The 27,673-nt window shown below is 41.4% G+C and overlaps 1 protein-coding gene and 1 long non-coding RNA gene across 6 annotated transcripts; both read left to right on the top strand.

Moving 5' to 3' along the window:
• The first annotated feature begins 11,995 nt into the window (after positions 1-11,995).
• LOC110915575 lies at positions 11,996-15,585 on the top strand. 5 transcript variants are annotated; one of them, XR_004883577.1, is made up of 8 exons: positions 11,996-12,449; positions 12,614-12,724; positions 13,016-13,190; positions 13,351-13,410; positions 13,481-14,548; positions 14,647-14,842; positions 15,003-15,191; positions 15,276-15,585. It is a non-coding gene; the product is annotated as an uncharacterized LOC110915575 (long non-coding RNA). The 5 variants fall into 5 exon arrangements; XR_002579073.2 differs by having other exon boundaries at positions 11,996-12,724; XR_002579071.2 differs by having other exon boundaries at positions 13,016-14,548.
• A 1,367-nt stretch (positions 15,586-16,952) lies between these two features.
• LOC110917130 lies at positions 16,953-20,800 on the top strand. Its single transcript, XM_022161744.2, has 2 exons — positions 16,953-20,127; positions 20,200-20,800. The coding sequence occupies exons 1-2, from the start codon at positions 17,428-17,430 to the stop codon at positions 20,527-20,529; spliced, it is 3,030 nt and encodes a 1,009-aa protein (XP_022017436.1). The 5' UTR covers positions 16,953-17,427; the 3' UTR covers positions 20,530-20,800.
• Positions 20,801-27,673: the final 6,873 nt, after the last annotated feature.

Raw genomic sequence — 27,673 nt, 5'->3', positions numbered from 1 at the left:
TAAACTGTTAAGATTGATGATTGATTCTGTGTGATTGATTGAATACCCATGATCTAATGATAGTGATTAGATGATGATTTTATGGTTGCTGCATGATTGTTGTTTGATCGATAATGCTGTTGACGGCTGTTAGCATGATTAGGGTTTCTGAAATTGTAACTGTTGTTGACGTAACTGATGCCTTGACGAAATAGGAAACTTGACGAAATAGGCAACTCGATGGAATAGAATTCTTGACGAAACAGGTGGGGTGTTTCGCCAAGGGTGGTTGGCGAAACAGAGAGTGTTTCGTCAAACAGGTGTTTCGCCAACCTGTGTTTCGCCAACTTGAACAACTTGCACAGTAACTTAGTTAGACTCTGTTAGAAGTCAACTGTATTAACTAACTGCTGTTAAATGATGAACATGACTTGCATAATCTTGAATACGTGCAATGTGCTACTTGGTGATATGTCTATACGTAAACAAAATGAATACAAACTGATTGTGTATACGTGCATACCCTAGGACGTGATTGATTTACTTCGAGCACATACTTAGCATACCGAGCAAACCCAAGGTGAGTTCACACAGCCAAGGCATGGGGTTCCCGGGTAGGAATGGGTTTTGATGAATTATTGTGTATACTCAGATGGTAGAACCTAACGATAAGATACGACTAGACTAGTAACACTTATTGAACTGATCTTCGCACACCTGCCAAGGGTTGGCCGCGATATTATGACTGACTTCGCACACCTGCCTTAGGAAGGCCGCGAACTAAATTTACTAATCTTCGCACACCTGCCTGGGAGGTCGCGATACAAATAAACCTAGTCTAGAATACTTGGGAAAAACATCCCCTAATATCTTCGCATACCTGCCTGGGAGGCCGTGATGGAAACTAATACGATACATGACATAACGAACGAACATACTACTACTCAGTGTTGTAAAAGTCGCTAGGCGGTCCCTAGTCGGCCGACTGGGGAGTTGGGAGTAATCGGAGTACTCGGAGAGTACTCGGGGAGTACGCGGACATGGTAAATATAAAGAAAATTAATTGTTATATATTATTTATGTGTTAAAATAAGCATAATTCATGTCAACTGAGTATAATTTAAAATGAAACATGTTTAAAGTTCAAATATTCTAAATACAAGTCCGACTAGTCTGAGTACAAGGCCGAGTAGTCCGAGTACAAGGCCGAGTATGCCGATTTTGACCGAGTTTGACCGATTAAAAGTCAACAAACCACGTTGACTGACTAGGCCGACTACGTCCGACTAGGCGCCGACTAGGCCGACTAGGCACCGAGTACTCCCGAGTAATCCCGAGGCCGACTAATTGAGACCGCCTAGGAGGAAGTCGCCTCGGAGGGGGTCCGAGGACCGAGTACTCGCCGAGTACTCGGCCGAGTAATCCGACTTTTACAACACTGCTACTACTCACAGTTTACTATTTCTGAACTATTAACTGTGAACTCGCTCAACTAGTTGTTGACTCTCTGCCGCATACCTTGCAGGACCTTAGGTACTTATGGAGCTTGCACTAGGAAGGAGCAGGTCGTTGTGGAACATGGATCGTGGATGCCATGTTAAAACGTTTAAACAATCAAACTTAACATTACTTTGGGTTTACATTTACATACTTTGGATTATCATTATTACGCTTCCGCTATTGATACTATGTTTGGTTTAGAACATCAATTGTATTGAATTGGGTTTTACGAACTATCTTATTTATATTATGCTATGTTCAATATGATTGATGGCTTGATCCTGGTCATGTCACGCCTCCAAGCGGTGGTACTCCGCGTGTGGGTTTTGGGGGTGTGACAGATTGGTATCAGAGCCATTGATTATAGAGAACTTGGTTTTAATATGGGAAAAACGTTTTTATTAAAACCAGACTATAACCAGAACAGTGCTCTCAACGATCCACAACGACGCTTCGCTCCACGTGCAAGACTCAACATCCTAGGTAATAAGGTTTACGTTTATTACCTGCTTGCTAGAACTATATAGAACTTTGCTCGTAGTATGCTAGATTGACATTGCCTACTATACGTCGTTACATGAGAATACCTCTGTGCTTACACTCTTCTGTCATCGCACTACTCGCGAACCTTTCTCACTTACTCTACTTTTACTATGAAGATCATGTCTGGATGTGTGAACATGACTCAAGCCCAGTTGACGGCACTTATCAATGAACGAGTAGCTGCGACACTTGCAGCTGCACCAGCAGGTAGTATACCCTGCGGATGGGATACACACTAGGATCTTTGAATCCTACATTCCTAAATAAACCCTTGTATTTAACATTGTCCTATTCTATGCACAATAGGTCAAAACGCTCCACAACCTGTCTGCACATTCAAGAACTTCATGGACTGTCGTCCAAGCACTTTCAGTGGCACCGAGGGGGCAGTGGGACTCCTCCATTGGTTTGAAAAGCTCGAGTCGGTATTTGAGATGTGTGAATGCCCTGAGGCTCGCAGGGTCAAGTACGCCACTGGCACGTTGGAAGGGATTGCGCTAACCTGGTGGAACGCGCAAGTACAGATCCTAGGGTTGGCAGCTGCTAACGCCACACCCTGGGAAGATTTCAAAGAACTGATCAAACGAGAATACTGCACGTGAGACGACATCCACAAGTTGGAGGATGAGTTATACCACTTGAAGATGACGGGGTCAGAGATTGAGGCTTACACGAAACGGTCAAATGAACTGGCCATCTTGTGTCCAACGATGGTGGACCCTCCAGTTAAGCGCATTGAGTTATATCTCAAGGGGCTTGCGCCAGAGATTCAGAGCCACGTGACGTCGGCTAACCTCAACAACATCCAAGACATTCAGCGTCTTGCTCATCGACTCACCGATCAGGCAGTGGAACAGAACAAGCTGCCAAAACGCATCAGTGCTACCACTACTGCTGTTACTACTTCTGCTACCCCTAATGACAACAAGAGGAAATGGGAGGGGGATTCCAGCAAGGGATCAGTTTCTGTTCAGTCTCAAGCACAGCAGCGCAAGACAAATGACTACCAGAGTCCGAATCAGCAATCATCAGGCAGTCAGGGACAGGGTGGAAATCGGGGAATTCACCCATGGTGTAGTAGGTGCAACAAACACCACAGTGGAAGATGTCGCAGGGAACGTTGTCAAAGATGCCTCAAGATGGGTCATGAGGCTAAGGATTGTAGAAGCTCACGGCCAGCAAATCAGAACCAGCAACTCCCACCGCCAGCTCCACAGAACTAGCAGCAGCAGCCACAGCGTGGAAACCGGGGATGTTTCCAGTGTGGGGCTGAAGGCCACTTCAAACGTGATTGCCCTCAATTGAACCAGAACCAGAATCGCAACAACAACAATAACCAGGGCAACGGGAACAACAACAACGGGGGAAACAACAACAACAATGGCAACGAAGCTCGAGGTCGTGCTTTTGTGCTGGGTCGGGGCGACGCAATGAATGATCCCAATGTGGTTATGGGTAAGTTTCTTCTCGACGATATTTATGTTACTGTCTTATTTGATTCGAGTGCTGATACAAGTTATATGTCCTTGAAAATGAGTAAATTGTTAAAACGTACACCAACACCCCTAAACACCAAACATGTCGTAGAGTTAGCAAATGGTAAAAGTGTAGAAGCCGCATATGTAATCAAGGGTTGTAGCATCGTTTTAGCTGGTCAGACCTTCTCGATTGATCTTATACCCATAGTTTTGGGTAGTTTCGACGTCGTCATCGGTATGGATTGGTTATCCCAACATCACGCAGAGATTTTATGCAAGGAAAAGATCATTCGTATTCCTCGCTCTAGTCAAGAACCTCTCGAAGTTCAAGGCGACAAGAGTGGTGCTGTGGTTGGCATCATCTCTTTCTTAAAGGCGCAGAAATGTTTACGAAAGGGGCACACTGCAATTCTGGCACTTGTCACTGATGCATCAGCAAAGGAAAAGAAGCTGGAGGATATTCCAGTTGTACGTGACTTTCCTCAGGTGTTTTCTGAAGATTTACCCGGTTTACCGCCTCACCGCCAAGTCGAATTCCAGATTGAGTTAGCTCCTGGAGCAGCACCAATAGCCCGCGCACCGTATCGTTTAGCTCCAACCGAATTGGAAGAACTGTCGAAGCAGCTACAAGAGCTCTTGGAAAAGGGCTTTATTCGTCCAAGCTCATCGTCTTGGGGAGCTCCAGTACTTTTCGTGAAAAAGAAGGATGGCACTTTCAGGATGTGCATCGACTACCGTGAACTGAACAAGGTGACGGTGAAGAACCGTTATCCTCTTCCGCGTATAGACGACTTATTCGACCAGTTGCAGGGGTCGAGCTACTACTCCAAGATAGACTTGAGGTCAGGGTATCATCAGCTGAGAGTCCGGGATGAGGACGTCTCCAAAACCGCATTCAGAACTCGCTACGGTCACTACGAGTTTCTTGTCATGCCATTTGGGTTAACGAATGCGCCTGCCGTATTTATGGATCTGATGAACAGGGTTGCAAGCCGTACTTAGACAAGTTTGTGATTGTCTTCATCGACGACATTCTGATTTACTCCAAGAGTCAAGAGGAGCACGAACAGCACCTACGATTGATTTTGGAACTTCTTCGAAAGGAACAACTGTACGCCAAGTTTTCCAAATGCGACTTCTGGCTTCGTGAAGTCCACTTCTTAGGCCATGTGGTGAACAGGGATGGGATTCATGTCGATCCATCCAAGGTAGATTCGATCAGGAACTGGCCTGCACCGCGTACACCAACGGAAATACGCCAATTCTTGGGTTTGGCGGGTTATTACAGACGATTCATCAAAGACTTCTCGAAGATCGCACAGCCGCTTACACCACTGACACAGAAGGGTGTCACCTACCGTTGGGGAGATTCCCAGGAAACCGCTTTTCAGTACCTAAAGGATAGGCTTTGCAGCGCACCTATTCTCTCATTGCCAGAGGGCACGGATGATTTTGTGGTTTATTGTGACGCGTCAATACAGGGTCTTGGGTGTGTATTGATGCAACGGGATAAAGTTGTTGCCTACGCTTCTCGTCAACTCAAGATTCACGAACGAAATTACACGACGCACGATTTAGAGCTGGGAGCTGTTGTTTTCGCGCTTAAGATATGGCGACACTACCTGTACGGTACCAAGTGCACAATTTACACCGATCATAGGAGTCTCGAGCATATACTTAAGCAAAAGGATTTGAACATGCGTCAACGAAGATGGGTCGAACTTCTGAACGATTGCGAATGCGCCATCAAGTACCATCCAGGCAAGGCCAATGTTGTGGCTGATGCCCTCAGTCGGAAAGATACTACACCTAGGCGTGTACGAGCTTTGCAACTCACCATTCAGTCCAGTCTTCCTGCACAGATACGAACTGCTCAGATAGAAGCATTAAAACCCGAAAACGTCAAGGCTGAAGCCTTACGCGGCTCGAAGCAACGAATGGAACAACAGGAAGACGACGCCTACTATGTAACGGGGCGTATTTGGGTCCCACTTTATGGCGGTTTACGAGAGCTTGTGATGGATGAAGCACACAAGTCTCGCTACTCGGTACATCCAGCGTTGGATAAAATGTACCACGATCTCAAAACAACATACTGGTGGCCTAGCATGAAGGCCCACATCGCTACTTACGTCGGCAAGTGTTTGACATGTGCAAAAGTCAAAGTGGAGTATCAGAAACCAGCGAGCCTACTTCAGCAACCCAAGATACCGCAATGGAAATGGGAAGAAATTTCCATGGATTTTGTTACAGGCCTACCCAGATCCCAGCGTGGGAATGATACCATATGGGTGATTGTGGATCGACTCACCAAGTCTGCACACTTCCTGGCTATAAAGGAAACGGATAAGTTCTCCACCCTCGCAGACATTTATCTTAAAGAAGTTGTTTCGAGGCACGGGGTGCCCACCTCCATCATTTCCGATCGGGGTGCACGATTCACGTCAGAACTATGGCAAGCAATGCACAAATCTTTTGGCTCACGATTAGACATGAGCACAGCATATCATCCTCAGACGGATGGGCAGTCTGAGCGAACGATCCAGACTCTCGAAGACATGCTTCGGGCATGTGTTATTGATTTCGGCAACAGCTGGGAAAGACATCTCCCTTTGGTGGAGTTCTCATACAATAACAGTTATCACACCAGCATACAAGCCGCTCCATTCGAGGCATTGTACGGGCGTAAATGCCGGTCACCTCTCTGTTGGGCAGAGGTGGGGGATAGTCAGATCACGGGTCCAGAGATTGTAGTGGACGCCACGGAAAAGATTGCACAGATACAACAACGCATGGCGGTAGCACGCGACTGTCAGAAAGCCTATGCGGATAAGCGTAGGAAGCCATTGGAATTTCAGGTCGGGGACCGGGTTTTACTTAAAGTCTCACCCTGGAAGGGTGTGGTACGTTTTGGCAAGCGGGGCAAACTAAATCCGCGGTACGTCGGACCGTTCGAAATCATTGAGAAAATAGGCAAAGTGGCCTACAAGCTAAACCTACCAGCTGAACTCGGTGCAGTTCACAATGTATTTCACGTGTCGAATCTGAAGAAGTGTCTGTCAGATGAGACCCTCATAGTTCCTTTTAAGGAACTCACTATCGACGAGCGGTTGCAGTTCGTCGAGGAGCCAGTTGAAATCACGGACCGGGATGTTAAGGTCCTCAAAAACAAGAGAATCCCTCTTGTTCGAGTTCGTTGGAACTCCCGTCGTGGCCCAGAGTACACTTGGGAACGCGAAGACCAGATGACAGAAAAGTATCCCCAGTTATTTGAAACCAATACAACCACTGCTGAGGCTGAAGCTACTACCACGGAATTTCGGGACGAAATTCCAGATCAACGGGGGGAGGATGTGACACCCCAAGAAAACCAGTGAACGATGCAACCTATCTAGCTTCCTCAGTGGGTACGTACTAAATTTCGGGACGAAATTTCTTTTAAGTTGGGGATAATGTGACAACTCGAACTTTCCGACTTTCACTTTCGTATTTATTGCACGTTGACTTTGACTGTTTAGTAGTTGACTTGTTTGATTTGTAACCATACGTGTTATGTTTAATGAAACGTGTTATGGTTGTACATATATGTGATTTATTGTCGTGGTAAAACATAACATGGATATTTATGAAACACTTAGACCTATTCACCATCAAACCATCTCGACGAATCCGGTTGTGATTCGCCAAGGACCACTCAACGAAACAAGCCTGTTTCGCCAATTCAATCTCGGCGAAACACAAGTGATTCGCCGGCCCAGATTCGTTGAGGCCCAGTTACGGCCCGAACGTTAAAATGCGTATAAGTTGCACGGATTGAGTTACTTCGTTACACTTTCTGCAAACACGAAACCCTAGAAATCCCTTGTGCACTGGTGGCCACGTATTGTCCCGACTCTCTTCGGATCCTTGCTAATTCATCCCGTAATCGGTTAGCGTTTAACTTTTGCATGATTATTAGATTATTGTCCTTGCTAACTGTTTATTAAAAACCTGATTCACTGATGATGTATGATGCTTGATCTTATGCGCAAATCTCTGTTGTTGTTGTTAATATGAGTTGTGGTGAACGGTAAAGAAACCGGTAAACACGGTTCGGTTAGTCTGTGCACAAAGGTCTAAACTAGTTGCCATATAGGGTTTCTGGTAATTTGTTCGGAGTACTATCTAACGTTAAAGCTGATTAATAAATGGAACCGTGCTCGAGTGATACTCGTGATATAAACTGTTAAGATTGATGATTGATTCTGTGTGATTGATTGAATACCCATGATCTACTGATAGTGATTAGATGATGATTTTATGGTTGCTGCATGATTGTTGTTTGATCGATAATGCTGTTGACGGCTGTTAGCATGATTAGGGTTTCTGAAATTGTAACTGTTGTTGATAGGGGTGAGCAAATTAACCACCATAACCGATAATCGAACCATAACCGACATAACCGAACCACTAATAACCGATAACCAATATAACCAATGGTTATGGTTATGAAACTTTGTATAACTGCTCAATCGGTTATGGTTATGGTTATGAAGCTTTGGTTAACCGAATATAACCGAAACCGAACCGAAGTTATGATGTTAACTTTATATAATAGATTTGTGTTTTACAAAACCATATAGAGGGGTTTTACTAATAAGATAAAAGTATGTTAGTAACAAAATGATCTTAATATAGATGTCATTTATTTTGATAAAGAACTAAGGTGTTATGGCCATAATTGTTTTTGTTTGAGAATTACCTTATTAAAAAGAACTCTAAATCGGTAGTTTAACCAAAAAATTTTAGTCTTCGTTATCTTATAAAATAGGCTCAAGCTAAGTTCAAATTGTGCACAACCCTATTTATTTCAAACCTTGCTTGGTTACTTAACCGAAATTAACCATAACCGAATCATAACCGACCTCATAACCTCATAACCATAACCGAAGTTTGGTTATGGTTATGGTTACCAAAACTCCATAACCGAACTAGCGGTTATGGTTATGGATAATAGTAAAAACCGACCCAAACCGACCCATGCACACCCCTAGTTGTTGACGTAACGGATGCCTTGACGAAATAGGAAACTTGACGAAATAGGCAACTCGACGGAATAGAATTCTTGATGAAACAGGTGGGGTGTTTCGCCAAGGGTGGTTGGCGAAACAGAGAGTGTTTCGTCAAACAAGTGTTTCGCCAACCTGTGTTTCGCCAACTTGAACAACTTGCACAGTAACTTAGTTAGACTCTGTTAGAAGTCAACTGTATTAACTAACTGCTGTTAAATGATGAACATGACTTGCATAATCTTGAATACGTGCAATGTGCTACTTGGTGATATGTCTATACGTGAACAAAATGAATACAAACTGATTGTGTATACGTGCATACCCTAGGACGTGATTGATTTACTTCGAGCACATACTTAGCATACCGAGCAAACCCAAGGGGAGTTCACACAGCCAAGGAATGGGGTTCCCGGGTGGGAATGGGTTTTGATGAATTATTGTGTATACTCAGATGGTAGAACCTAACGATAAGATATGACTAGACTAGTAACACTTATTGAACTGATCTTCGCACACCTGCCAAGGGTTGGCCGCGATATTATGACTGACTTCGCACAACTGCCTTAGGAAGGCCGCGAACTAAATTTACTAATCTTCGCACACCTGCCTGGGAGGCCGCGATACAAATAAACCTAGTCTAGAATACTTGGGAAAAACATCCCCTAATATCTTCGCATACCTGCCTGGGAGGCCGCGATGGAAACTAATACGATACATGACATAACGAACGAACATACTACTACTCACACTTTACTATTTCTGAACTATTAACTGTGAACTCGCTCAACTAGTTGTTGACTCTCTGCCGCATACCTTGCAGGACCTTAGGTACTTATGGAGCTTGCACTAGGAAGGAGCAGGTCGTTGTGGAACATGGATCGTGGATGCCATGTTAAAACGTTTAAACAATCAAACTTAACATTACTTTGGGTTTACATTTACATACTTTGGATTATCATTATTACGCTTCCGCTATTGATACTATGTTTGGTTTAGAACATCAATTGTATTGAATTGGGTTTTACGAACTATCTTATTTATATTATGCTATGTTCAATATGATTGATGGCTTGATCCTGGTCATGTCACGCCTCCAAGCGGTGGTACTCCGCGTGTGGGTTTTGGGGGTGTGACAGATGTGACACTTGTGCGTTGACGTGGTATGTGATGGGGATTTTTTTGATGATGTGGCAAATGAGGTGGCCACTGACGTGTCATATAACTTGGCTTTTTTTATGATGTGGCAGCTGACGTGACTTTTTGATTATGTAGCAGCTAATGTGGCACTAGTTTGCTGATGTGGCAGCTGATGTCAGCAAATTGGATTAGTGTTGGGTTAGTTTTGGAGTACTATCGGCCAATAAGTTGAAAGTTAATAGTGGTGTGACACAAATCGACAGTTAGGAGTGCTATCGAACAATTGGTAAAAATTGAGATTATTTAAATCCAATATCCCTTCTAGTTATTTATTTTGTTAGAGCATGACCAACAAGGTATTTTTGGCATCCATTTTTTTTTTGTTTTTCCACATCATTCATTTTTCTCTTATGTAGTTTTTGGCTAAAAACTAGAAAAAATGGATAATGGGGGGGGGGGGTGTTATACTTTTAAATTATAAAATATATATAGAAAGAGAGATAAGTGGTTATAAAATTATAAAAAAGGTAGTGATGATGTGATAATATTTTAAGATGTTTTTAAGTTTTTTTATTGGGTGAGTTTTGAATGTCTTAAATAATGAGTTTTTTCTAATGTGACATACGACTTGACATGTTTTTAAGCGTTTTTTAGCTTTATTTAAATTTTAAATTGTTTTTTTTATAAAGTTAAACAAATAAAAAAGTTAAACAATAAAAGTTAAACAAATAAAATAAATTAAACAATAAAAATAATGTGGGGTAGCCTAATCCTCCACCTTCCTCAAAATGCAAGGAGGCCCATCCTCCATGGGATGGTGATATGGCGTCTACGGGGCGGCTCATCCTTATGAGGATGAGACTCTCCATACCCTCTAGTTAGAATAACAAATTTTAGATAAACAAGTAATCGTGAAACACGGCAAATGAAAAGGGAATCATTCCTGTTGGATATTATAAAAAATATAAAAAATGAAGAAATATCTCTTAAAGTAAGGCTCAATTTTGACTTTTTAGTTGATGATAATATATATTTATTTTAATACTTTAATTGGTAAAGTTAAGAAGCAAGTCATTTTAAGTCAATGAACTAAGTACTTTTACAAATATTAATTTTTTTTTTTAAAAGGCAGCATTTCATATAATTTACCTACCAGAGGAATTATTTCAGGTGTGGTGAGAATTAAGTGAGTAACAGTTTAATATAATTTTAGTAAAATACTGGTACTAAGTATAGCAATTAAAGAGATAAAAAACAAATATCAGTTATGGAACCAAAATTGTTAGGACCTTATAAGTTTATAGTCATCCTGGTACTGGTACCATGTCATCACTTGCTATAGTTTACGAATTATGATACCAAAAAGATACGCTATTGCGAATACAACTTCATTTTCAACAAAATTTATGTCAAAAACCATAAAAACGAATATTGGTACCGGTACCAAAGTTGTTCGGATGGTATAGGTTCTATTCGTCATGGTAAAGAACAAAAAAAATCAATATTTTTTGACCCACTCGCAACGGAATATTAGGAATTTTATAAATCATTACCTGGAATGGGATCAAATACAAACACTTAAGTTTGTAAGAACCGTAAGAACCAACAAATAATTGACAAGTGTCTATCAATAAAAAAATTAGTTTAAGGGTAATTTAGACCTTTTGACCATATTTATTTAAAACTAATTAAAAATAATTACAAAAAATATAATCAGCACAACACTATATAATTAGCATAACATGCTTAATCGTTCTTCATTATCAGCACATCATCCTCAATCGTTCTCCATTATCAACATAAACGACATCAGCACAACAACCTCAATTGTTCTCCATTATCAGCACACCAGATGTGCTGATTATATCTACTTTTGGTGTTTGGTTGTATTATTTTGTAATTAACACATAATCAGCACGTTATCAGCACAATTATAAAACACCTTTTGTTAACTTTTTTAAAAATCACTTTTATAAATACAAAAAAGTATAGCAATATGGTACTCATATTAAAGATAAAAAAATACTTGATTTTATGATATATTTTTTTTAAAAAAATAATGAAGTATATAAAAGTTATTTTAGTTTAAAAACCTTGGTGGAATTTGTATTTAATGGAAAATGGTCAAATGACTAGCAATTTTACAAAATTACCCCTAATTTTTTAGTAGTAACTTTTAATTATAAGGGTTTTTTTATAATCAATATCAACCCTTGATTTAAATTATCAATGGTTCAGATCTGTTCTTACGGTTCTTATAATTAGCAATGTTTGTACAGGATCTCAACCCATCATTACCTTATCTATAATACTATAAAAAGGAGAAGTGATGTACAAGATGGTAATTTTACGATGTGTATCAATTTTAAAGCAACATGTACAAGGTGCTTAAAGCCATGGAATTTGGAATTTCCACTCAAGTTTAAGACGCCAAAGGGGGTAATGTTGGTATTTCAACACATACGCTTCTCTTCCACATTATTGCAGGTGATTGAATGCTGAAACTAAAGCATTCGTGCGTTTCCATCCCACCCAACCAAGCGTCGCTCCCTCATGTTCATATAGAACCCCAGTCAAGCGCAGATTAGGGTCTTTCTTGCTTGCGAATTGCCCTCGTTGCTTCAACAAACCCTAATTTTCAGATCTCATGGATTTCCATAGCCTTACCAGAACAGATCTTCAATCTCTCTGCAAACTGAACAAGATCCCTGATAACATCACCAATGTCGCCATGGCTGATGCTCTCCAATCTCTCGATGTGGTAAGTTGTTTTGTTTTTGTTTTAATTTGATTTGTTGATTTTTAATTCCTCATTGCAGCTGATTGTTGATTACCTCAGCCCTCGTTCTTGGTTTAATACTTGGATTCGATTATGAAATGAGGATATGTTGTTTGTAATTGACAAAATTTATGAGTTTTATTTAGTGTTATGGATATTAATTCCTGGACGTTCTAAGTAAACAACCACCTGCTGTTGTTTCTTCGGTCTCAAATTGCAACCCTAGGATGAAAAATTGCAGAAGAGAACGGTTGGATGTAAGTCTCTTGTTTTGTTACTTTGATTATATATCTTTCTATAGTACGCAAGGATTGTAGGGTTTTGTAGTTAATTATTTTGTGCAATTATCTGTCACATTGATTGTTCAAATGATCATATTGCTCTTTCTCTGGTGTTGTGAGTAATACATTTATAGCTGGAATGAATGATTTCAATATCCTTAACAAAATTTTAATTTTTGTGACCTCAAACTAGAACTTTGGTTACACACCCTTAAGCTTTAATATTTATTTATTTATAAAGTTATCTGTATAATTTTTAAATTGTAGGTACTAGCGGTGACAATAAGGTTTTCCTCAGTCGTCAGCGGCGTTGTGGTTCAAGGTTGTGAAACAGTTGGGGTGGTGGTTAGGGTTCAGCCATAAAAGGGTCTTACGCGTCTTCCAACGGCTATGGTTCCGCCATGAAATAGTGGCAACGACGATGTATTCTTCATCAGAATCGGTACGGTTGGGGTAAATTTTTGGGTTACCGTGTTCTATTATTCTTCTCTGGTAACTATCAGTTGGTGGTTGTGGAGTTTTTCCACCGGAGTTCGTTCATATTTGCGATATATCTTATCGAGATTGAATTAATATCTATGAAATGCTTTGTATTACTTCAGGTCAGTTTTTCAATTTGAGTTGATTGAGAAATTGTTTACATCTCCACATTTCATATTCTGGTGAGTAGTATTGCAGTTTTGTTGCAGTTCAATTTTCTTGTTTTTCTTTAAATATTATTTTTAAATGTAGAAGAATCGCTGCTCATAGTCATCCTTGATGTCATTGATCAAAAGTGGGTATATACACTCTACTGTATTTTTGTTCTTAATATGTTACTATAACATTTAGAGTCCTTGCCTTTCGTATTCAATTTGATGAATTGTTTCGCATGTTTTGTGTTTGTAAATATATTAGAATTAGAGTTTGCTTTGGTTAATGGCAACTGACATGGTGAGGGGTCAAATTAACTTGAAAGGGAGTGGCTCCATGCTAGGGGCGACAATTCTTGACACGAGCCATCAACCCGACATGAAAAAAACAAGATTAGGTCGACTAACACAACCCGTTTAAAAAAACGGGTCGGTTCGGGTTGACCGTATTAAAAGCGGGTCGGGTTCAGGTTGACCCGTATAAAAAACAGGTTGACCTATTAACCCGTTTAACTATTTAGAAAAACAATCTTTTATATTTTTTTTTTTTGTTTTTTTTCCTGTTTTTATTTTACATGGTTAGTTATAATAATGTTAATTTTGATACATTATATTATTTATTAGTCACACTCATACTCATCATTAAACATGTTATCGGTAACCTGCTTAAAACCCAATAACTCGATAACAAATCATCAACTTATATGACTCATTTCAAAATATGGGTTAAACGGGTCGGGTTCGGGTTGACCCGAATTTATATGGGTCGGGTTTGGGTAGAACATTTCAACCAGCCAACCCGCAACCCTTTAACCCGCCAACCCATCAACCCGACACGAGTGACACCCCTACTCCACGTTGTTTACATTTAGTTTATGTATTAGTTCATGCAAATTGATGGATTATGCAATACTCTGTTGAATAATCCCGTCGATAGTGTAAGAGATGTGTTATAGCCTCATAACTCTAAAGAAATTGGTATTAGTTTGCTTGATTGAATTGTTGGATGATTGAACATTTGTTTGTTTGAGTTAATATGCATAGTGTAGACCAATACAATTACTTCAGCCACTAATGTTTCAGTTTCAGCCAAATTTCCTTTTTTTATAGCTAAACAGTGGGAGCATGTAGGACCCCTTGCACCGAGTGAACCAAATGGTATTTCAGAGTAAGTAGTTTTGGTTCTTTTGGATTGTGTTGTCATTACAGACCACTGAGGCCTTATCTTAAATCGATTTCTGTTTATCATATCATGAGCTGCCTCAGATATTGGCATCAAATGCAAAGCTGATCGTGTTGATGGCGGTTACTTCTTAAAGGGAACAAGCTGTGGTGCATCAATGGTCCCATTGATCAAAGCCCTTAATGTTTCAGTTTCAGTCTAATTGCCTTTTTTTTTTATAGCTAAACAGTGGGAGCATGTGGGACGCCTTGCAACGAGTGAACCAAATGGTATTTCAGAGTAAGTAGTTTTGGTCCTTTTAGATTATGTAGTCTTTACAGACAATATTACGTTCACCAGGTAATATTACGTTCTTTCATTGAGCCTCTAAAAGTTATAACAGAATGTTAAATCCGCAAATTTGAATGTACATCGTTAATATTTTGGCAATTAACAACAGGTTGTAGAACTTGATTTTCTTTACCCAAGTGAAGGAATACATCGTAGATGGGAGAGTGGGTACAGGATACCATCTATGGCTGCCACACCTGATCAAGCAGCGTTCATTTTGAGTTTCCCGTGGCGTAAAATAATGGACGAGACACAAGAAACCTTGAGAACATCCGCCTTCCAGAGTACCCATGTGAAGGTAGTACCGTAATAGTAAAACCTGTAATTGCTAGCATTTTTTTAAGTTTTTATGAATATTTTTGTTTGATTGTTCATTCTGCAGGAAAAATGGTCAAAGAACCATTATATTGCATCCTGTGTTATGGTTGAACCGTATGCTGACTGATGCTGGTAACAGAGGCTACATTTTACTGAAAACCCCCACTGGAGTTGAATACATTTGGGGGTTTTATAAACTGGGATTCCGTGTGAACGGAAAATTTTGGCGTAACGTAAAGATGGCCGTGCTGTATTACTATGTAACATCATAATAGAGTTGATAAAGACAAGTAAGAAACCAAAAAAAAAAAAAAAGAGTGTATATAAACTATAAAGAGAAATGTGTGTCAAATATGAATTTAAGTTAGGGTGTAGATGAACAGAACATTTGGTTTGTCATCAGGTCTTGTTGAAACAATGGTTAACACAAAGGATAACCAAGGGGGTCGTTTCACTTATAGGGTTCAACCTCCTCTCTTGCTCGTATCCAAGGCTCGAGATCTGCAAAACAGTAAACACCGTTAGTCTCGTTAAGAGGGGAAAGAGAGGTTTTCCCTCTTAACCAGGCTCCGGCGTGAGAATAAGTACTGTTCCGAGATGAATAAAACAGTGTGTGTATAGAGTGAGTAAAGAGAGCCAAGATCCTTAACCTGAATGATGAAGGGTTCTATTTATAGCCGGAGGGTGAAGAAGGAGGAAGTAGCTGTGCCAGCTGTGGATGTGCGCCAGCTGTCCGACCAAGGGGAATATCCTCTTGGTCTGCTCTGTCAGGGACGGCGTAGTGGTACACGTGGCGTCCCCGCATTCGACGGTGTTGGGCACCTCGTACTGGTCATGTCAGCCCTGCTCCCTGGATTGTCGCAGGCCCATGTGGCTTCTTGTGTATGGTGCCACGTATTGTCCTTGATGTTGGGCGAGGCATCTTTGATGCCCGCCGGGCCTTATCCGGTTGTCTTCTGGAAGCTTCTAGAAGATCCAGATGATGTGGATGCCTTGTGTGCACAAAAAGTGGTGTGGTCCCTGCCATGTAGGCGGGGAATTGGGACCATACCTCTTCAAGTCCCCCCAGTCCAGTGTGCCTTCTAGTTGAGTTGATCGTCTAGGAGGGATTCTGGACTTATGAGAGTTGTGGTTTTTTATGCATCGCGTTGGAATTGGTGAATATAAATTGAGCCGAGTGGACGCATGCCGCGTGAGTCTTGGCCTTTTGAAAAAAGTGAGCCAAATGGACGCATGCCGCATGGGTTTTGGCTCTTTGAAAAAAGTGAGCCAAATGGACGCATGCCGCATGGGTTTTGGCTCTTTGAAAAAAGTGAGCCAAATGGACGCATGCCGCATGGGTTTTGGCTCTTTGAAAAAAGTGAGCCAAATGGACGCATGCCGCATGGGTTTTGGCTCTTTGAAAAAAGTGAGCCAAATGGACGCATGCCGCATGGGTTTTGGCCCTTTGAAAAAAGTGAGCCAAATGGACGCATGCCGCATGGGTTTTGGCTCTTTGAAAAAAGTGAGCCAAATGGACGCATGCCGCATGGGTTTTGGCCCTTTGAAAAAAGTGAGCCAAATGGACGCATGCCGCATGGGTTTTGGCTCTTTGAAAAAAGTGAGCCAAATGGACGCATGCCGCATGGGTTTTGGCCCTTTGAAAAAAGTGAGCCAAATGGACGCATGCCGCATGGGTTTTGGCTCTTTGAAAAAGTGAGCCAAATGGACGCATGCCGCATGGGTTTTGGCCCTTTGAAAAAAGTGAGCCAAATGGACGCATGCCGCATGGGTTTTGGCCCTTTGAAAAAAGTGAGCCAAATGGACGCATGCCGCATGGGTTTTGGCCCTTTCGTGCTTTCTTCTGTTTGAAGTTTGGTGGTTATGGGGGAGTGTTTGGTGTGACCGTCTGACATCCCTGTCTTTTCGGAGGTGAACAGTTGCTTTTGCAGTGACTTTCTGTCACATCAGCAGACCCTGTTGCCCATGCTTCCCGAAAAATGAGCCGACGTCTTCTCTTTCCTCTGACGTGTCGGCCATCTATTGGTTACTTTTCCTGCCTCCTGACGTTCCACTATCTCTCGCATTTAATGCGATGAGTATAAATAGTAGAGCGGTTATTCACTTCTCCCATATCTTCGAAATTTCTAAGTGATTCTCTCCCTTCCTTTCTCCTTTGTTCTTCTTGTCCTTCATATTTTTTCAAATCCGAAGTATCTTACTCTTGATTTTTCTTAATGGCGGAGAAAAATCCTTCTCAGAAGAAAAGGAAACAACGGAGTAGGGGTCCTCCTGGCCCGGATCAGGCCGTCATTAACTGGAAAGAGGAGGAATTTCATAACCTCGTTAGGGGGCATAACTTTCGACCTGAGTGGGGGGCTCGATATCCTCCGTCTGGATCTACTGCACTGGATGCCCCCCCCGGTTTTATCACTTTATATGCTGCTTTTTTCCGAGAGGGCAATTTTAGGTTGCCCATTACTAAGTTTGTTGCCGGTGTTTTGAGGGGTTATGGTCTTCATATCTCTCAGATAAATGCCATTGGGCTTCCCCGGATTACTCACTTCGAGTTTGTTTGCCGGTCTTATCGGGTTGAACCAACGTTTCAGATGTTCAACACTTTTTATAGTGTGACATATTCTAGTGGTTTTTATTCTTTTCAAGCCAGGACGGGGGTTGTCCCAGTGTGTTCTGCCCCAATAAAGGGTATTCATGACTGGAAACAGAAGTTTTTCTACATTCGTCGTGGAGTGATTCCGTCGGAGATGACGTACAGGCAGGTCGATCAAGGGATTCCAAGGGTGGAACCGTTGGAGAATTTTGCTGCCCAAGAATGGTATGGGAGGATAACGGCCAAGGCAACTGCTATTTCTCAACTGGATGAAATGGCCTTGGTCGGTGCTGGGATGAGCATGTTATGGGTGCCTAAGCATCCTTTGGGTCAGCCTGTATACAGCCATAAGGGCAAATGTATGATTCCTTCTTATTTTGTCGGTTGTTTACTTCCCTTTAGGCTTGTTTTGTGCTTTGATCTTTGTTGTTTTTCTGCAGTTGGTTATAGCTTGTTGAATGCTTTGGACCCCAAGGCTGCTGGTGCCATGGTTGAAGCCATCCAGGCTGATGGTAACCCGACGTGGCTGGATCAAATACAAGATCGCTTCTTGCACCCTACCGAGCAAAGTTTGAACCGATATGCTGCTGAGGTTCTTGGTGAGGATGTTTTGGGTGACTTTGTTGACTCTGATCAAGAGGATGTCATCGTTGTTTCCAGTGGGAGTTCTGGTCGGAGTGGTGGGGATCTAACGTCTCGTTCCGCGCGTGCAGGTACCGTGCCTGGTGGCAATGCTGAACCTGTACACGAGGTTGTTGGAGATGATGATGATGACGTGGAAGCGTCTATTGATCCGTCTGCTCAGTTGGAGACGAGGAAGAAAGCTCGGATTGATAGGTCTGGAAGGAAAGGAGAGGGAGTTGAGGGTGGAGCTGCCGGATCTTCTCGTAAGCGACCCTCCATTCTTTCTTATCTAGATTATGTAGTAGTGTCTGATACGTTGTCTGGCTTAGGCCCTGGGGAGGTGCGTCAAGGGTCAGATCTTGATGATAAAGCCACTTTAACTGAGCATATGAAGAAGAAGGCTCTTGATGATCATAAGCGTCATCTTGATGAACAAGCTGCTGCCCTTCTTGCGGCCAAGAGGGCCAAGCTTCAAAAGGATGCCCCCCCAGCCCCTTCTGAATCTGAGGTTGATTTGGGTGTATTTAGTGGGGGTCGAGGGAATTTGTTGGAGAAGATATTTGAGGCTTCTGCTCCCCGGCCTGGTAACTTAGTTTCTGTGTATGTTTTTGTCATCTTTTATTTTGTCTTTTTAGCTAATTGTAATTTTGTGGCAGAATCTAAGACTAGCAAGAAGCCACGGCCGGTGGATATTTCGCAGATTACGCCACCTACCTCTCCTCCTTCGAGGACTGTTGGCTTGACCCCTCCTCGAGATGATGCTGATGTAACTGTGAAGGGCGGTGAAGGGTTTGAAGGTATATTTGAGGGAGGTGACGCTGCTGGTGGTGATGTTGGTGGTGATGCTGGTGGAGTTGATAAGGGTAAAGGTATTGAGGTGGAGATGGAGTCTAGTGAGACTACTCCACAACAAACCATTTACACAAAACGTCCTCCCGTTGAAGGTGGAGCCACTTCTGGCTTTGTGCGGAGTCCGCACTTTGAACAAAATCCTGGTGATTCCTGGGGTAACCCGGCTTGCGATGATTTGCCGCACGTCCCCCGTTGGGGCCTTACTCAGGGCTCCCGCATGAATGACTTGCAGAACTGTCAGGAGTTCTTCTCATTATCCCTTCCTCCTGCCGAGAGGATGTTTCAGAAAAACCGCAGCCGATTTGCCCTTATAGATGATCATGTTACGGCTGGGGTTAACTTCTTTGCCACCTCTCAGGAGATTCTTCGTGAGTGGCGTTCTATGGGAGAAGAAACTATGGCGTTTGAGGAGGCCAAGAAGACATTTGCTGAAGAGAAGGAAAAATTTAATACAGAGCAGAAGGGTCTTCAATGGCGGGTTACTGAGGCTGAGCGGAAATTTGAAGAGCAGAAACAGTTAAACGAGCAAAAACAAAAGGATTGGGAGTCGGCCTGTGCTCGTACGAACGCGGAGATGCAGTCGCAGCGTGATGCTATTGTGCGGCTGTCTGGTGAGAAGACTGCTCTCGCGGAAGAGGCTCATCAAACGCGTCTTGCGGCGGAGAAGAAGGAAAAGGAGTACATTGCGCGGATAGATAAGCTGGAGCTTCTTGTGCAGGCGAAGACTTCGGAATGTGAGGCTGCTCAGCGTCTTCTTGATGAGAAGGCGGCGGAGTGCCGTGCCGCTGAGCTCCTTGCTGAGGAAGCTTCAGCTGATAGTAGATGGCTGCTATCTCGTGGTGTTCCATTGGTAATGTTCTTTGCCTGTTCTACTTTTGTGTAGTTTTTTCTGCTATCTTATTCAACCTTGTTTTTCATGTAGCTTGCTGATCGTATCTTGAATTCTCCTGAGCTTGCCCAATACATGTTTGAGTTGGGTGGGGCAGGTTATAATAGTGGCCGCAAGAATGGATATGCTGAAGGCAGGTGTGCTGCTGCAAACAATGAGAAGGATTATAAGTTTGAGCTGTATAAAGCTGATTGCGATAATGCGTATGCGAAGAAACGGCGAGAGTTTGCAATGCTTGATTTTGCCGTAGTTAAGGCTGCTGGTAAGTTGGCCCTCAAAGCGGATGGGGTAGCTTTGTTGAAGAAGGCATTGGGAGAAGATGATGCTAGCGGTGCGGGTGGTGCTGGTTCCAGCCGCACTTAGTTTGGGATTTCCGGCCTGTGCGCCGCGTACAGCCTTGTATGGGCTTGTAATGATGTTTCAAGACAATTTGCTTACTTTGTACTTTTGTGTACTTTGACGATTGTTTGTTGCTCTGATTGTGTTTATGCAAATTTTGAAATCGTCATAATATGTGCATGTTTTAATTACTTTGATTAGGTGTCGCGAATGAATGATGGCGCTGACAGGTGATGTTGTGTTATGACAACGTTTTTATTCTGTCGTTTAAGTATGCGCGCTTGTATGTGATATACGAAGTGATCGAGTTGCAGGTTATTGTGTGAGCTCGGCTGGGATTGCAGCCTTGGGAGCGTTACAATGTTTAGTTGCCTTGCTATCGATGTTTTCGTGTTTATGTGGGCACGAAGTTATGTTTTTTGGCGTTTTGTAGGCTTTGGTTGTGTTTCTGACCCGGCTGTTCACTTGGTTGTGACGAGCCTTGGAGGTCTACAACGTTTCCTATGGTCGAGCCATTGATGTTTTCGCGTACGCCCGAAGTAATAAATGCAGTTGTGACAAAAATTTTGCATGAAATAGAGGTAGCCAAACGCTTCTTGTATTAAGTAAATGTGTCGGCGATTTGCCTTATACGATTACATGTTTATATGTAGCATTTTCGTAACTGTTGGGCGTTCCAGGTTCGCGGGACCTCTTTGTCGTTCATGGTGCGTAGCTTGTATGCTCCCTTGCCGAGGACCGCATCAATGATGTATGGGCCTTCCCATTTGGGAGCCAGTTTCCCTGGTTTTTCTGTGTTGGATGCTTCATTGTCCCTTAAGACATAATCGCCTGGGTTGAAGGTGCAGATCCGGACTCGGGAATTGTAATACTTTTCAAGCTTTGATTTGTACTTGGCTTCATTGATTGCAGCCATCTCTCTTCGTTCTTCTAGGAGGTCTAGATCGATCCTCCGTTCTTCTTCGTTATTGATCAGATTCATGGAGAGCATTCTTGGAGATGGGAGTCCGATTTCTGCTGGGATCACAGCTTCGGACCCATAGACCAAGCTGAAGGGTGTTTCTCCATTGCTTGTTTTGGGCATTGTTCTATGGGCCCATAATATGCTTGGTAGCTCGTCGACCCACCCTCGTCTTTTTTCACCGAGCCTTGCTTTGATGCCATCGACGATGCTCTTGTTGACCGCTTCAACTTGCCCATTCCCTTGCGGATGTGCGACCGACGAGAAGGTATGTTCGATGTTTAGTTCCTTGAACCATCGTTCGAGATCATCTGCTGCAAAGTTTGTACCATTGTCGGTGATGATTCGGAGTGGCAGGCCGAAACGGCATATGATTTGTTCCCAGATAAAGCGTTTAACGACTGCTGACGTGGTTGACGCAAGTGCTTTTGCTTCTACCCACTTGGTGAAGTAATCGACCGCGACGATGATAAACTTGACTGCCCCCGGAGCTTCTGGAAAGGGGCCCACCATGTCTATGCCCCATTGCTGAAAGGGCCATGCGGTTGTTACAGGCACCAACGCATTTTTTGGACGCATGGTTTTTGGTGCATGCCGTTGGCAGCCGCTGCATTTCCTTAGTTCTTTCACGGCATCGAGGTGCATTCCGGGCCAGTAGTACCCGGCGTTCATTACTTTAGCCACTACCATGCGTGGCCCGGCGTGGATGCCGCAGATGCCCTCATGTACTTCCCGGATCAGATAATTTGCGTCGTCGGCGTCGACACATCTCAACAGAGGGCCGAGATATGACTTTCGGTACAATATCCCATCCGCCATTTGATAATGTTCTGATTTATATTGGATTTTCCGCGCCTCGGCTTTATTTTCCGGCGGTGATTCCGTGTTTCAACATTGATAATGTTTTGATAATTTGCGACCCCCTTGGTTATCCTTTGTGTTCATAACTACTCTGTACCCTTCCAAGATTTTATCAATTGCCAAAATGAAATTTTTATTAAACTTTGAATATTGGTTGTTTGTCAACTTAGGGTGCAGGCGAAAGAGTTGGTCTCAGTCTTCTCGGTAGGGATGTTTCTTTAACTGAAACCTGGAAACAGACCCGAATAAAACTAACATGAACCCGATTATGGTGTTACCCAATTAATAAAACTATTAGTTTCTACAGTTATTTGACTCAAATCAAATTGAGTTTTTATATAGTTTGTTTTGTAATTAATAATTATTATTATATAGTTTGTTCTGTAATTAATTTATCGATATACCATCCCCCACGGGTGTTCCACTGACATCCATTTATCAGGGGGTTTTGGCAAATGTACAAGACTCGCTACAAATGCTTCTACTGACTATACTTCGTGGGACTAAAAGGTCAGCAGGGTTATGGACTCTTAACGGTGATCGCTGGTACAGCGTATTCTCAACACGACCAGTGACTCGCATACCATTCTCAACATGGGTGCAACCTCTAATTCATCTTCTTAACCACATTCTTTATAAAATACCACCGCCTAAACCAGGATGTCTTGCGTTCAATACAACCATCACAGAAGATGATTACATGGCTGTCTCTGGCCAACTCGGTAATCCAGGTGAGTTATGCGAAACTTTCGTAATACTCCCACAAGCCTTTTAACCTTCACCCTCTCGACTTGGTGATATATTCATGCCCGGTATTATCGACTCCGCCGCAACGCGCGGGTCTCCCACTAGTATTATTAGAGTAACGAAATATGAGGTAGCTTTGATAACATGTACGTTTGTGTTTCGGTTATTTGTAGATCGCTACTTACAACTCGGTTTAAAAAAAAATCTATCAAGACATAGATAATAATTACTTGTACATTAACACTAACAACTTGGTTTTATAAAGAAAAAATGTATATCAAGACGTATATAAAAATAAGGACGTCGCAACAGCATATTCAACATTTTATAAAAAAGAAAAAAATGTATATCAAGACGTATATAAAAATAAGCACGTCGCAACAGCATATTCAACATTTTATAAAATATTGTATTTTTAAAGTTATAATTAAAAAACAAAATATGCTAACATTAACTATAGTAATAAAAAATTAGAAGTTACGAAAGGTATAAAAACGAAACATTGTTGATGTGTTTGGTTTTAATATAGAAATTTGAACATACACCCCTTTTATAAGGGGTAATCAATCACCAATGTCAATTTTAACTTTGTAGCCAATCACATTATAGCCTATTGGTATTTTAAAGGTGTGATAAAACTTGATACTATTAGTTTCTGAGTTTGATCTCAAAAGGGTTTTTTCTTATAGGCATTATTGCCTACCGGAGATAGATAGATATGATAGAATGGAACCAATGGGGTGGTGGTTCATTGGCAAAGGCAAAGCCTTTAAAACACCTAGGTTGGGAATGGGAAGGTCTTGGGTTCAAGTCCCACAGACGGCAGAGATTAAAGAAATTCACCTTTCAAAAAAAAAAAAGATATGATAGAATGGTTTTATTGGTGATATGATAATACTCCAGTGGCTAGTTGCTTGTGAATGGTCCAAATTTCCCGTTAAAAAAACTTTTAACTTTGTAAGCATGAAAGTGTTAGTTTTTCTAAAATCCAGAATTTGTTACTACTCGGTTGTCGGCTGCTTTTAGCGGTAGCATACTTTAAAGACCCACCACATATATGGCCAACGGGTAATCATTTATCCACTTGCTAAAAAAATAAGTATTCTAGTATATTGCAATTAATTAAGTACACATTATATAAACATTTTCTATCATAATTAATATAGGTGCACACTATATAACATCTTAACATGGATTGAGATGACGCCCGTTCCTACGTTTTTGAGATCCTAAGCAAACTATAAAGTGAGGGCCCTAATTTCGTCAACAAACTCTCCTCCAATCCCGACGCCATGGGTGATTACCCTTATTTTTTTCGGCTAGTGATAGCGGATAGCCTAGCAGGTTGCTATAGGAAATGAGAACGATGATTGTGGCTGTATTTGGGAGTTTTAGGCTGCTAAATAATGATGATTAGGTCAATGGTGGTTGTGTTGTAATAGCAGGAAATCAAGGTGAAATGGGCTTTGAAACTTGGCCTTTTTTTTGCCAAATAATATTTATTTTGGACTCCTTTAATGAAAAACCTGTTTAGTTTGAAATAATCGTATTTATTTGGGCCTAATACATATAACTATATATAAAAACTTTTTAAAAATTCAGAGGCCCTAATTTTTTGGTGGCCCTAGACCCGTGCCTAGGTTACCAAGCTTATGGAACCGGCCATGGATGACATCCGATTCACAGAAATACAGAATCAAAAACAATAAATACGTACTACATAATAAAATGAACATTACTTATTAGTAGCTTCAAGGACATTATGACTTACAAATATGTCTTGAACTATAAGCAATAGCTTTTTTGACATCTTCCTTTCTTGCTAGAGACTCTTTGCTTTTTCTAAATATAGTCCTATGTTACTTAATTGTCGTGGAGAAAAAAAATGATTTTGCTTGACACATGCAACAAAAGACTACTGAATAACTAATGGAGGTAGAAATTACATTTGGCTTAGATTTCTAAACACTTTAAATAATTCCATCGTTCATGACATTTGAAACTACAAGTGATATATAAAAGGATTATTAAAAGCTAATTTGAATTATAAATGATTAAAAGGTAGGTCTTAATAAAGTTTGGATGTCTTGCTACAGAACATAGTTTAAAAGCATGTAGTCACAAAAAGAAAATATAGGAGGTTTAATGAAGTTAAACTCATCTTTAAGTCTTTCCAAACATTTGACTCTTCAATACATAGAAGATTTTTAGGCTAGCTCCGCCACTGATCTCCGATTAAGCATATAGATAGATAACTCTATATGTATTCTTCAGTTATACCTTGTTTTTCTTTAATTTACATATGAAGAAAACAAAATTATATAATCCAGTTTGAGTAAAAAGAAAATCATATCAGATACCTCTACTAACCTAAGGTGCTGTTTGTTTTTGAAGAGGTAAAATGTCTGCAGTCTGTGGACCACATATGCAAACATCTGCAGGAGAAGAGGTGGACCAAAGGTCTGCAGTCTGCAAGGAGAAGACTGTTTGCTTTTTTTACTTCTACAAAAACCCTTGTTCTCTTCTCACAACACAACACAACACCTCTCTCTCTCTCTGCCTTCATCTACCCCTTCATCTTCATCATCTGTCACACACACACCTTTCGGCTCTAGTCCCTCTTCCTCTCGAACGACAAAGACGACCGGAGCACACACCGACTCAATTAAAATGCCCCTCTCTTAGGTGAACATCAACCGGCGCCGGTTAACCCACACCCCTCCGACGGCAGCCACACCCACACCCCCATCTTGCAGAACAGAGCTGAGCGGCGGAGAAGAGGAGAGAAGCCGACGAGGCGGAGGTGGAGGTGGTGGCGGAGGTGGCGGAGTGGAGGTGGGTGGCGGAGGAGGTGGTGTCGAAGGTGGAGGTGGTGCTAGAGGAGGTGGTGTCGGCTGGAGGGAGAAGCGGAGAAGAGGGAGAAGAGGGAAAAGATGTTTGAAGAGGTTTGAAGACTTGGGTTGATGTCTGCGTGGGGAAGATGTTTTTAGTAAGAAGCTCATCAAGAAAACAAACAAGCTGCAGGACCCAAAGGTCTGCGCGCGTCTACGCGACGCGGACATAAGTGCTCAGAAGAGCTTTTGCCCAAAAAACAAACACCACCTAAGTTTAGTTGTTTCGGTACATACCCTCGTATACCCAAAATCATATAAAGAACCTATCTAAACCATGGAATACAAATAGATAAAAACCAATAACTTAATATAATAAATATAGAAACTAATATACAAAAATATGAAAACAAAAAACATTCTGTTAATAAATTTTAATACAAGACTCGATAAAAAACATGTAAATAAAACGAATACTACTCGCCATCTACATTGGTATGTTGGCCTTTGCAATATGTTCCACTAGATCAAACCGAATGGTGGTGTGAATTTCTAGGCAATACAATGCCATTAAAATATCATCATTTACTTCTTCTTTAGTTAGAAAATCAGTTTCATATTCACAACATATCGTTACACCTTCATCTTTCAAAATCATATTATGTAATGTAATACAAGCATACGTTATATTTCTACTTTTGGACAGAAGCATTGACTGCGCAAGGAGTCTAACTATAGCCCACCGAGTTTTTAGGACACCAAAAGCTTGTTCCATGTCCTTTCTTGCCACTTCTTAAGCTAGCTTGAACCTTTCCATTTATTTGTAAATAAGCAAATGATTTCACAAAAGTTTCCAACCTGGGGTATATCCCATAATAAAGATAACTCCCACCCTTCTATTGTAATTTGATTACCACAAATGGACACTTCGGTGAAGATCTATGTCCAACCTTGTTGGGAGGACAATGAGGTAGTTGTTGAAAGTTGAAACCAACCACACTAAAGAATAATTGCCAAAACCATAAATTTTAAGAGGCTTCTGCTTCAAGCATAATTCTCGTGATCGCCTATCATGTATTGACGTTGCCATATCGCTGGGCATTCCTACAAGTCCATTGTGTACAATCAATGCTACCTAGCATTCCCGAAAATCCATGTTTGGTTTCATGTGCAGCACACAAAAGTTGGATGTCGTTGGAACTTGGTCTACGCAAATGTTCATTACCATACAACCATTGAACCAAATAACAACGTTCAAAAGTAAGGTAGACTTTTGCTTGAGATTCTTTCATACATATTCAGGTACTCATCATACGTGTCAAGAACATTCTCATATGCTATTTGACGAACCACCGATAAAAGTTCCTCTCCATATCACTAACTATTTCTAGAAATAGTTCTGCTGGCATTCGAAACCTTCGTTTGAACACCTCATCACCAAACATTGGATTCTCAGTGAAGTAATCTTGCACGAGACGATCATGTGTGACTTCACAATCTTCAAGTAAACGAATTTCCTATATCTTCAACTTCATGATGCAACAATGTTTTAATAACGTTAGTGAGAAATTGAAAGTTATCAACATTCATATCAAAAGGTGAATTGTTAGAACTTGATGAATAAAATAGGATTTGAAATCCATCCATGGTAAACTGTAGGGTGAAATTTTGAGATCGAAAGGAAGATATAAGATTGGTGTGAAAATATATAAACTGAGTTGATATATAATGTTAAAATAATTACTTTCTTTTTAAAACGATAATATTT

Source organism: Helianthus annuus, chromosome 16 (genome assembly GCF_002127325.2).
Source record: "Helianthus annuus cultivar XRQ/B chromosome 16, HanXRQr2.0-SUNRISE, whole genome shotgun sequence".
Taxonomy (NCBI): Eukaryota; Viridiplantae; Streptophyta; class Magnoliopsida; order Asterales; family Asteraceae; genus Helianthus; species Helianthus annuus.
This window is presented reverse-complemented; position numbering and strand designations above follow the sequence as displayed.

Bases quoted from the DNA above. Each gene is read 5' to 3' on its own strand.
- LOC110917130 (XM_022161744.2), top strand. From the start codon at position 17,428: ATGGCGGAGAAAAATCCTTCTCAGAAGAAAAGGAAACAACGGAGTAGG. The intron at 20,128-20,199 runs GTAATGTTCTTT...TTTTTCATGTAG, and splicing joins TATCTCGTGGTGTTCCATTG to CTTGCTGATCGTATCTTGAA.